General features: G+C 40.1%; 3 protein-coding genes across 3 annotated transcripts; 1 reads left to right on the plus strand and 2 right to left on the minus strand.

Annotated features, from left to right (window-relative positions):
* Positions 1-644: 644 nt before the first annotated feature.
* On the minus strand, positions 645-1,832 carry LOC138005385 (SRRM2 protein homolog rsr-2-like). Its single transcript, XM_068851624.1, has one exon. It carries the CDS (start codon positions 1,830-1,832, stop codon positions 645-647), a length of 1,188 nt encoding a protein of 395 aa, XP_068707725.1.
* A 513-nt stretch (positions 1,833-2,345) lies between these two features.
* LOC138005387 (uncharacterized) lies at positions 2,346-4,295 on the plus strand. The gene is made up of 2 exons (XM_068851625.1): positions 2,346-2,435; positions 2,886-4,295. The coding sequence occupies exons 1-2, from the start codon at positions 2,346-2,348 to the stop codon at positions 4,293-4,295; spliced, it is 1,500 nt and encodes a 499-aa protein (XP_068707726.1).
* Positions 4,296-8,247: 3,952 nt separating this feature from the next.
* LOC138005388 (uncharacterized) lies at positions 8,248-8,871 on the minus strand. Its single transcript, XM_068851626.1, has one exon. The coding sequence runs from the start codon at positions 8,869-8,871 to the stop codon at positions 8,248-8,250; it is 624 nt and encodes a 207-aa protein (XP_068707727.1).
* Positions 8,872-12,500: the final 3,629 nt, after the last annotated feature.

Below are 12,500 nucleotides of genomic sequence, written 5' to 3' on the forward strand. Positions count from 1 at the left end.
GTCTTGCTGTATGGCGAGGGCCGAGACAGGAAAAGCATAACCCCTTAGACATACAAATTTCTATTCTTTCCTTGACTGTCTTTTCTAAGAAGTTCTTGCATGTTGCGAGACCGTGTTTTCCTTCACACAACGTACACAAACTCGGATCTTTACACGAGGATTCGTCGCTCTGATTGAAATGGGTGGTGCCTCGTCCCCTCTTCTTATCTTTTCTTTCCAAGCTCCATTTCGCCTTGTCAGCAGAGGGGTTCCTTTCTCTCTCGAGTTCTTTTCTTGTTGAGGTCAGAGCATCGTGCGAGAACACAGGATGATTGGCGTCAAGGGATGATTCCTGGGTAAACTCAACGAAATTTGCGAAGGTGTATTCACCGTACCTCGCCTCTACTTTCTTCGCACTTTCTCTCCACTTGTTACTGTAGTAGGTGGGTAAACGGGCAGCAAGCTTTCGAATTGTAGAGTAACTCTCGAGTTCCTTTAGGTACTTCACGGATCTCATGGTTTCTTGAGTCATGACAAGAAAATCGCTGAATTCTTGAAGCTCTGGACTTGTTACACATGGCAGCCAGTTTCTCAGTTTATCTCTGTAGGCTTCGTAGATTCTGAAGGGATCTCCGAAGTGTTCTTTCAGTATTTTCCTAGCTCTCTTATAAGCATCTTCTGTCCGCAGTCCTAACAGGCCGCTGATCGTTTTTTGTGCAGTTCCGCTGGTGTACTCGTTCGACTTGTGTTTTTTGAATTTCAGCGTTTTCTTCCTGGATGCGCCAAAGCGGAGAATTATATTGCTCGGAGGAGTTAGTTTTCGTTGCCGATTGTACGAGGTCTTGGGGGGCAAAGTCTGGCGTGTTAACGTCAAGTCGCGAGGGAAATTGGAGAGAACTCCTTGTGGTTGTGCTCGAGACTCTTGCGTTCGCGTCCCGTGGTTGAGGTGGCGTTGTAACAGGAAATTGTTTGTCTTGTCTCTTAGCTTTATCAAGACTACTTGTATCTGCTTGCAGTTGAATAAGGGAATTGGGGGCGGTGTCTTTTGGCTGTCTTTGTTTTTCTGTTGGGTCGACGGAATTTGATGCTTCTTGTAAAGTGATGGTGTCATTCAGTTCGGATTCTTGTAGTATTTTTTGAATTGCTTCAGCCGCGGAAAGTTCGCCATGTAGCTTTTCTTGCTCATTTAGACGCTCTAGCTCCTTTTGTTGTTGTTTTAACTCGTCTCGCCGCCTGTCAATTTCCTGGAGCCTTTTCAGAGAATCTAATTTCGCTTTCAGTTTTGCGGTTTCGATCGCTGCGCGCTTCGAAGAGGAGGTTGAAGACGATCGAACCGACGATGGAGGTTTTTTGGAGTGCTGTGATCTTTGCGAGAGGAGTTCGACTCTCTCAATTTCTTGGTCCTTTATTCTTACTTTGATGTCTGCTAAGCATTCTAATGCGGCATCATTCAACCCGACAAATTGGTCGTGTTCCCTTTGTTCTCTTTCATTGAGTCCTAATCTAATTAGCAGATCAATCAAGTTTTCATGTACGGTCTTGAACTTATCTAGTGCAGCTTGTAAACCGTCTTTGCAGGCATTAAGTTTTACCAGATCCGCTGGTTCTCGTAAGGATTCATAGGCCGCATCTATACGGAATTGTAAATCTTTCGCTGCTCTTTCTTTTTTCTTTGTACCGATTTCAAGGTCAAATTCTAAGCCTCTTTCGCTGCGGTTTCGGTTGCGACGTTCCGATCGTTCTTCGCATTCTTTCGTACCGACGTGGCTGTTTTCTTTAGTTTCTTTGCTGTAACCATGCGCACCCTCAAATGTACTAACTTCTTTGACATTTTCTACTTTATCGGAATCCATTATCTAATTCCAGTTCATAAGTCGTCATGTAAATTTCCTTTCAACTGATTTGAGTTCTTTGAGTTCACTTAACCCTCATTGTTGACTGTAATGGGATCTTATTAAATCTCGGATCTTTGAGTTTCCCGTGTTGTGTCACGCGCGTAAATCAATGTTCGTGAAAAGGTTGACCAGAAGGATTGTTAGCTTTCTTCTATCTTTAATCTTCTGATCTTTACATTGAAGTGAAGCGGTCAACTGAAATGATTACGTTAAGAAATAGGCTAAGTATTTACATTCATAGCCAGATCATAATTACGATTGTTCAATGCGCACATGGTAATAGAAAACTTACTAACGGAAAACTAGCTATAAATCTAAATGTAGAATCACAGACTAATAAAATCATAAAACTAAATCAAGTTTAACTTATGGCTTACCAACGTTCGCGGGTAGTCACGTTCCGAAAATTTCCCTTTTCGATGTTCCACTTTTCATAGATCTTTCTCACAAGGGGTCTTAGATGGAACTGAAATGCGAGCTATATTATTCTTATTAACTAAAGGTGTCCGTGAACTTCACGTCAATCAAATTGGAAATAACTTCACAGCTTTACCGAAAGCTGTAACACAAACCATTGACTAGAAGAGGGATTCTTTCCTCCATCAGTTCTATCTACGACCCTCTTGGCCTGGCAGCTCCCTTTCTACTGAAAGGAAAACAGATCCTTCAAGATCTTTGTAAGACCTAAGCCGCTTGGGACAACACGGTGCCCGATGGCATTCGAGCAAGATGGGAGAAATGGAGAGGAGAATTGCATGAGTTAGCTGAGTTAAAGGTCCGCTGTTGTTACAAGCCTGACAACTTTGGTGATGTCAAGTCAGTCGAATTGCACAGTTTCTCTGATGCGAGCTTGAATGGATATGGACAGTGTTCATACCTAGGGATGGTCAATAGCCACGATTAAGTGCATTGTGCCTTGGTGATGGCCAAATCGAGAGTTGGCCAGCTACCGTGCCCAAGCTGGAGTTCACTGCCGCTGTGGTGTCTACGAAAATCAGTTCCTTCCTACAGAAAGAACTGAATTATGAAGATATCAATGAGTTCTTCTGGACCGACAGTAAAGTTGTCCTAGGATACATTTCAAATGAAGCAAGGCGGTTTCATTCATTTGTGGCTAACCGAGTGCAAGAAATACACGACCATGCCTCCCCCGGTCAGTGGCGTTATGTTGATACCAAAGAGAACCCAGCTGACAACGCCTCAAGAAGTCTGGGAGCTAACGAATTCATAAGAAGTAACAGATGGTGGAATGGACCGAACTTCTTGTGGAAACCACTTTCAGATGAGCCCAACTTCGACCCTGAGCTATCTCCAGATGACCCCGAGGTTAAGAAGGTTACAGTACTGACAACCAAATTCATTGAATGCCCAACCCTTGTGGACTGCATCGAGTATTTCTCAGACTGGTACCGCCCAAAAAGAGCGATTGCCGTCTACCTGCTGTTCATCCAGAGAATGAAACTTTGCGTAAAGAAGGATAAAGACGACTCCATCAGCAACAAAGGCAATGCATCGCAGCAAGACAGCAGACAAAAACAGCAAGATCAACCCTCCAAATTCGTTATGCTAAGGGTAAAGGATCTCCAAAGAGCAGAGTTGTTGCTGATCAAGGCTGTACAGTACAAGGCGTTCTCAAGAGAAATCAAAGCCTTAGCGAACAAGTCTCACAAGGACGAAAGGGATGCCAACATGAGAAAGTCAGTACCAAGGACAAGCCCTGTACATCGCCTCAAACCAATTCTAGTCGGCAACGGTGTTCTACGAGTCGGAGGACGACTTCCTCAAGCCGACCTGCCATATGTTGTAAAGAACCCTGTCTTGCTGCTAAGGAAGGCTCACCTTACAAACCTGGTAATACAGCACTTCCATGAACGTTCAGGACATCAAGGCAGATCAAGGACACATGCCGAAATTCACTTATCCGGCTTTTGGATCGTAAACGGCAGTTCACTGGTCGGTCATCACATATCTAAATGTGTTATTTGTTGGAAGCTGAGAGCAGTGCCTCAAAGGCAGTTGATGGCTGAGCTTCCTAAAGACAGACTCGAACAAGTCCCTCCATTCACCTTCAGCGCCGTCGATTACTTTGGTCCGTTTTGCATAAGAGAAGGGCGTAAAGAGATGAAAGGAAAAGGGGTCTTATTCACCTGCACAGCGTCACGTGCCATCCACCTTGAGACAGCAACTTCGTTGACAACAGATTCATTCCTAAATGCCTACCGTCGCTTTGTTTGTCGTCGTGGCCCCATTCAGCAACTAAGGTCTGACAAGGGTACCAATTTCGAGGGCGAACTGCTAGCGGCCCTCAATGAGATGAGTCATGAGAAGATCCAAAGAGAACTATTAAAGGATAACTGCGATTGGTTCGCATGGAAAATGAACGTTCCACCCTATGGGTGGCGTGTGGGAAAGACAGATTAGGACGGTGTGAAGCGTGTTGACTGGATTACTGCAGAGCCATGGAAGTCAATTGGGCGACGAATCCCTAAGGACCCTCATGATTGAAGTTGAGGCTATTGTCAATAGCCGTCCACTTACCCCAGATGATCTGACAGATCCAGATTCACTTGAGGTTCTAACGCCAAATCATCTCCTTAGGATGAAAAGTTCAGTTATCCTCGCACCCCCCCAGAAATTTTCAAAGAGCCGATGTGTACTCAAAGAAACCTTGGCGTCGGGTACAACAACTTACGAATGAATTCTGGCAGCGTTGGAGAAGGAGCTACCTGCAGTCACTTCAGACCAGAGAGAAATGGACCACCCCTCAAAGGAACTTTGACAAGCGTTACTGTCTAGAAGCTTCGCGAGAGTTCGTAGTTTGTTTATATTTAGGTTTGTACGTAAGCGTTTCTAAATCGGTGTGTTTTGTAATCTTTCTATAATTAGATTCATTACTAATTTAGAAAGTTCTAGAAGTTTATTGTCAGAGTATATAAGTAGACGAGTCCAAGAGGAGTGTTTTTCTAACTAGTTTTTCACAAGCGAAGAGAGTTGGCGTGGGCCGTGTTTATTCAAGTGTGACAGAAGCTGTGTTTATTCAAGTTGGCGGAGGCCGTGTAAGTTTATTGAGTACGTGTTGTTAAGAGTGTTACTTCGTGGAAACTACGTTCACTTTGGAATAAATCTTCTTGTTGTTGTTCCGACAACCCTGCGTTCAGTTTAGTCTGCAAGCTAACTTTCCTCAAAACACACGAACTCGTAACACTTTGAAGTAGGAGATATTGTGATCCTAAAGGACGAAAGTGTTCCCAGAAATTCCTGGAAGCCTGCTCGTGTGGAAGCATACGAAAGGTAAAGGTAAAGGTGGCAGTTGGAGATCAATCTCGACAGTCCGGTGTGTCCTATTATGAAAGACCAATCCACGGGCTAATTGTACTCATATCATACAGGGAGCAGAAGGACTGGGGATAATAATTACACACACAATAACAATAATAACAATAATGATATACACGATACGTCTAGAGGTCTTGAATGTGATGGAGGATTGCTTTCCATTTCTCATTATGACTATCTACAATATCATTTTGCTCAGCTATGACACGCTCCACTTGACAAGCAATTTTTTTTTTTTTTTGTAGAAGTGAAAGAGAAGGAGTCACTTTAAGAAGTCTACATTGGAAAATAACTTGTTTACCTAGTAATATAATATGGTTAATGAGTTGCGTTTCTCTTCCAAAGAGCCCAAACATTATACTCACATCTGTCAAACACAGGATTGTCAAAAGGTAATTTTTCAACCATTCAACTACAGAAAGCCAAAAAGCACTTGAAATTGGACAATGTATAAATAGATGCTGGAGGGATTCCTCTGATATTTGACAAAAACTACACAAAGGTTAACTGGCTATTCCTATTTTATAGAGGGCTTTATTTACATAAAGGATTCTATTTAAAACCTTATACTGAAATTTTCTTATCTTTGAGTCTAGTGAGGAGATAAATGCCTTTCCAAGATAAGTCATGTAATGGAAATAAAAGTTCGTATTTAGATATTGAAATCGGGGGCTTCTCAAGTTTCTTAATTAGTTGCCAATATAAGTATCTAGAACAAGACGGAAATATTGAGTCCTGCGATTCGTGGGCCTCAGGCAAAGTGCTTGGCATGTCCCTTAAAAGGGTCTTCCACTCCGATGGAATAGAGTTAAAGACACTCATAAGGACAAAAAACTCCGCACCGGTTACATTTTGATTTTGTAATGTCCTACATGATTTCATTCTACCGGAATCAGTCAAAATATCACTTAAAGTAAGAAATCCTTTCCTTAGAAGTTTGTTCCTAAACAAAGGTTTTCCATCTATACATAAGAACTTGTTATTCCATATGATTTCATTTAGTACATCAGGTAAAGTGGTAACTGGTGATATCTTATAAAGCGCCCATTCAGTCAAGCATTCCTTGTAAAATTTAGGAAGAGTCCTCGGCAAAAAACGTACATCGTAATTACATTTAGTTAAGAAAGCGCCGTTAAAGTCAGCAAGATAATTATCAAGAAACAATTTCCAGGTACTATTATAACCTTCGAGATATTTCTTCATGCACATGATTCTTTGAGCCTTGATAAGTGTTTCAATATGTGGCATACGTAATCCACCATCTTTGCAGTCACTTATAAGTGTGAGGCGGTTTATTTTATCTTTCCCCGAGTTCCAAATAAAATTGAAAAGAACATTATTCACCTGCTTCACAATCTCTTTTGTTAAAGGGATTAACGATGCCCGGAACATAATTTTGGGGATTGTGAAGGTCTTAATAATTTGAATTCTACCAATCAGTGTTACGTTTCTCGACCGCCATGCATTGATAGATTTTTGAATGGACCTAATAATATTTTCAAAGTTGAGCTCCTGATACTTTTGCCAGTTATACGTAAAGAAAATGCCTAAAATTTTCATTGGTTTGTTTACTTTGTCAAGGCCAATATACTCTGGCGACTCATGAAGGCTACCAAGCCAATACGCTTCTGTTTTGTCTTCGTTCAACCTTAGTCCAGAAATTCTACCAAATCTATCTAAGAGACCTTGCAGCAAGAAAAAGGACTGTGTATCAGATCGTCAGCAAAGACGCTAAGTTTAACTTCACATTTACCAACTTTGATTCCCTTAATGTCATTATTTTCACGAATACTTATATTGACAATTTCAAGGGCAATAATAAATAGGTATGGTGACAAAGGATCCCCCTGGCGAACTCCTCTATTGACCTCAGAAATATCAGATGCGAAGCCATTATTCATAATACAGCTTGAGGTGTCCGAGTAAAGTACTCTAATCCAGTGCAAAAAGGAGTCGCCAAAATTAAAAACTTTTAGTGTATGAAACAAATAATTCCAGCTTAAAGAATCAAAAGCTTTCTTAAAGTCAAATGTTGTCATAAGACCCGGAATATTCTGTAGTTTGGTATACTCCATTACATCATTTATTGACCTCACTGCGTCAAAGATCGTTCTCCCCTTGACATATGCGCATTGGTTTTCATGAATGATAAATGAGAGAGTCTTTTTGAGCCTTACTGGTAGAGCTTTAGACCCGATTTTATAGTCCACATTTAGCAACGATATCGGTCTCCAATTATCCACATATCTTCTATCCTTGTCTTTCTTTTCAATTAACCGAATAATTGCCTGCCGCTGGGAATTTGATAGTTTGCCATTTAAGTATGCAGCATTTAAAGAGTCTACCAGAAGAGTGCCTAAAATTGGCCAAAATGCTTTGTAGAACTCAGCCGTAAAGCCATCATTTCCCGGCGATTTATTATTTTCAAACTTCTCTAGAGCTTTATAACATTCAGTGTAAGTCAACAATCCATCACACTGTTGGCTTAGGTTATCCGATAACTTAGGTATGCTAACGTTCTGAGTCTGAAAGGAATGGAAAACATCTTCATCAAAATCTGAATCCCTATTAGCGTATAGATCTTGATAGAATTCTTTTAATTCAGCCATAATAGCTTTGCAGTTTGTCACTACTCGTCCTTGTTTGTCAAACAACTTTCAAATACAGTTTTTCTTATTTCTGGATTTTTCAAGACCCAAAAAGTATTTGTTATTTTTTTCTCCTTTTTCATACCAATTAGCTTTGGACCGTATAATGTTTCCATGAGTAATGTAGTCATACTCAGAATCATATTCACTTTTAAGTTCTTCAAGCTGCAATATGTTCTGTTCAGTAGGATTACAAGCACAAAGTTCCTCACTTTCTTTAAGTTTCTTTTCAAGATCAGTAAGTTTATTCCTTCTGTCTCTTGCCCAATTTTCCTTTGAAAAGAAGGGTACAAAGCCTACTAGGTGTGAATTGTTTCAAAGCATAAAGAAAAACGTTCCTAATGAGCATTGAAAAATAACGAACGGCGAAAAGAGACTAACAACAATATTTACATAGGAGCAACTTTTCCGTTTATAAACAACTTATCAGGTTCAGCTTTGCTAAAAGCAACTTTTAGTCCTTTCTTTTTTGCTTCCTTCAATTTGGGCATTTGTTTTCTTCTTCGTTCAATTATTTCCTTCGGAAAGTCCTCCAGAACTTTTATCTCTGACGCACGATTAAGGCCGAAAGACGCCCTCAAAACTTTCTCTCTGTCGGGATATCGTAAGAATCTCGCAATTATAGGTCTTATCTTTCCTGCTACAGGGTTTCCAAGGCGATGAACTCTTTGCAGATCTATTTTCTCAGCTAGTTTATCCATACCTAGGTCATTTTCCAAGAAATCAATAAGAACATCACGCGTGTTCACTTTCTCACCGTCTTCTGAATCTGCTTTTGTTTCTCTCTCTTCAATTCCAAAGAACTTCAACTTTTCTCTGCGACTATGCGACACTGCGTATAATTGTTTCGTGTGCAGGTCCGCCTTTGAACGTTCTAGATCCTTAATCTTACCTTGAATGTTGTTAACTTCAGTATTAAGCCACTGCAGGCCATCATCCATCTCGTGTAATCTTTTCTTCGCCTCTCCCGCTCCTTCCTTTAGTCTACTAACCTCGCTCTCAACTTTGATCATCTTTTGGCGAAATTCATTCAGGGAAGCTTCAATATTTGGGAAGCTTCAATATTTGGTCTAATTTTGACGTGACATCCATATCCATATCGATATTTAACGATACAGGGTTGACTTTGTCTTCGCCACGTGGCTTCTCCTCAAACACTTCTCTCTGCTCGTTTTGACTCTCAAGGTTATCTGTTTCACGTTGTCGTTTATCTAAAGGCGACTTAGACTCCGAAGAACTAGAGCTGTTCCTTGGTATAGATTTCCGCTTTCTGAGCGAATAAAAATCACCCATAGGCGAATTATATCCAATACTTCAGGTAGAAAAACGAGCGGAGCTCTCACAGACACGTCTAAGCTACATTCATGCCAGTCCCAGTCCCTCCCTCCCTATTATTATTGTTATTGTGTGTGTATATATAATGAAATGCAAAAAAAAAAAAAAAAAAAAAGGAAGGACAGGGGATTCCAGCCGAGGAGCCATGAAGATACTTGGGAGCTGCTATTAAGTAGTCGAATCGTTAGGGACAATGATTGAACTTCGACTTTCGAACATTTAATTGAACTGATTAGTGATTTGCTCTTCTTGTGCTTTCCTTTCATCATTGATTAAGTAAATTGTTTTACAATTTAGGGGAAATATATATCAGATGTATGTAACATGTAACTGATTTACGCGTAATAGACCTGACAGCGATTACATAACTTCCATTGTGTGACAGATTAGATCAGATTAGCTTTTCAATACACACATGCTATCGGAAGGAAGGATAGGTTTTCTCAAGAAAGATCGAAAGAATAAGAATTAAGATTGGAGAAAGAGGTATGATTTGTAGTTTTATTTGCATGCTCGATTTAGTTATGTTTGAGTTCGATATTATTCCTTATATTGTTAGTGATTCCAGACATTTAGTGATTTTCTAGTAGTATGATATGCCCCCTGTTTGTGTTGTCATTGTGCAATCGATCTAATGCATGAATTATAGTAATAGGCGCTTCGTTGTAATTATCTTTTCAGTTTTTACGTAAATCAAGTGAGTAATTAAAGAAATTGGTTAGGCAGAAAGACTGGCTTGGTTTCTAGTAAATCCTCCTCCAACAAATACCCATTCCGAGTAGTAATGGCATTTCAATGTTGAAGATCTCTGTCCACTACGTCTGCACTTTTGTAGCTTAACAGAGCCGCAGCAAACAGACGTAAGTAGCCATACAAACAATTGCTCGAATAATTATCAGAAGAACGTTAAAGACCGGTCAGTGTGAAATGCAGGCTGCAGACTGACTGCAGACTGTTGTTTTTAGGGTTAGAAAGCAATGGGACTATTGTTGTCACGTTCTCATTTGCATGGTGAAAACAATAGCCTGCAGTCTGCGTTTTACACAGCAAAAATGTTGAACATACAAATTCTTGATTTCTCCTCAATATTCTTTTAAAAGAAAGAAACTTTTAAAGTCAAAGTAACAGAAACAGTAATAATTGAACGAAGTAGATAAAAACATAGACTTAAATGTGTCAAATACACTATGAGTAACATGGTCACCGCCATTACAATCGATCGTGCAAAGGTACCGTAGTTTTGGTTTCATCGCATTCTTTAATTCGGAAAAATATATGAAAACTAAATCCTTACTGACCTCAATAGACGAATCCACCTCTTGTATTCATCTGCTTTTTTTTCCCTGCTGGGGAAACTAAAAAATCTGCACGTATAACTTTCCGACTGATGGTTGCAGTCGGGTGCAATGCATTGGACCATTACACTCGTTTTAACTGTGTTTTCTTTTAATTTTAAAACTGCAGGGCTTCCACTGTGAACAAAAACGTAAAAAACCTTATTGTAACTCTCCCTTTTGCTTTTCTAAACGATAGTTACCTGCTTGACCTCTTCTACACAAAGGTTACAAGAGGGTCGCGACCTTTTGTTTAGAACTGAATTTTTTGGTGCCATGGCAACGTGGCGTCACACTTTAGAACTCTATATAATCTTACTACCGACAACAAGATATGTGCTTGTGATATTAAAGTGAAAACTTTCTAATTAAATGACACAATACTTATTGAGTTGCAGTCAATTATTTTCACAATGTGAAATTCTGCTTTTCCATTTTATTTTACTATAAAGCATAAGGAAAACGGCAACTTACCCCAACATTGTGTCAATCCATCGTCCAAATGCACATTTTTAAAAGATCATGAGCGCTTGCACTGGAGTTTGATGCACAGACTCACTGATCTCCATTTATCAGCGAGAGAAGTAACCTCAAAATCTTTTGTCTTTCCTTTCCTGTTTTAGGGGGCATTCCATTCCATTTTATCGTGCTCATTAAGTTTGGCCAAGCATTTCATTAAATTTTCGTACAGCAATTTTCAGTGCTGTGAGCTTTCTGTTTCAACACACCAAGAATTATTCTGGGTCTCAGCCAATTGGCACTTGGTTTGTCCGAGAACTGGTTGCAAATGCAGAAGAGTCAACAATTTGCGTGTCACTTCCTGAGAACTGTTCTCAGTTTTTGATAGTTGATATCAATGTACCTTTGCACCGGTGAAAAGGAGTAATTTAGGTTTCATTGCTCTCTAATTGATCTTTTATTTGAAGTTTAATAGATAATGTACACAACGCATGAAAAATGAACTTGCTGTCACATTCTTGCTTGAGGAAACCACAATCTGGCACAGTGTACAAATTCAGTTGCACCAATTGCAGTTTTGTATACTATGGTCAAACCGAACGATCACTCAAAACTCGCATTACAGAACACAAAAGGCTGTTGCTATGTTTGACCATGACTCCAAGATCGCCTGCCATGTCCACGAAAACAACCATGACATGGATTTTGGAAGTGTCATAGTGTTGGACATGAGGCTAACTACCACGAGCGACTTTCCTTGGAAGCCTGGTACAAAATAAAGGATCCGCAGTCCGGAAATGACCACATCGCCATCCCTGAGGTCTACAAGTCTCTGGCATGCACATAAGTCTTGCGCTACGTTGTCTAGAAACTGCACGCGGATTTTCATCAGCGCATGCTCGACGTGCTGTTATTTGACTCACATGTGCTACCATTATATTGCAACTGATGAAGGCTTAAGCACCAGCCGAAATGTCTTCACGAAACATCAAAAAAACTAGTCAGTGTCAAACCATTATCTTACGATAACAAAGGACTTATGTTAATTATTTGTCTACTTTTGTCTTCTTTCTTTGTGGAGGGTCCACAGGAAGGTTTTCTCTACCATTGGAAACAGTTCTGGCTCGGGGTTCTTGAATTTGTTTTACCTGCAATGGAGAGTAAAAAATAGATATTATGTTTCACTACTGAAATATTTGTGCGCGAAATATCTTACAGTGATAACTTAAACAAAACTAAACAATCCTCAGTACCCCTCCAATTTAAAATAAAATTGTTGAGGGCTTACGTTAGTCCGGGAGTCAGTTAAAATATATCCCCTGTAATACAATGTATACCTCAAGTTATGGACTACACAGTGTACATGTATTTAATTCTCGAGTATATCTTACTGGGCGGTGTTCCTTGTTTAATTGTCGAAGTATAGCTGTTTCGGCCCTTAATATATATCTCTTCATCTTCGTCATTCTGTTCTAAGGGCAGAGCCCTGATGTCGAAGGATTCCCCGGCTTCCA

This window comes from Montipora foliosa, chromosome 6 (assembly GCF_036669935.1).
Source record: "Montipora foliosa isolate CH-2021 chromosome 6, ASM3666993v2, whole genome shotgun sequence".
Taxonomy (NCBI): domain Eukaryota; kingdom Metazoa; phylum Cnidaria; class Anthozoa; order Scleractinia; family Acroporidae; genus Montipora; species Montipora foliosa.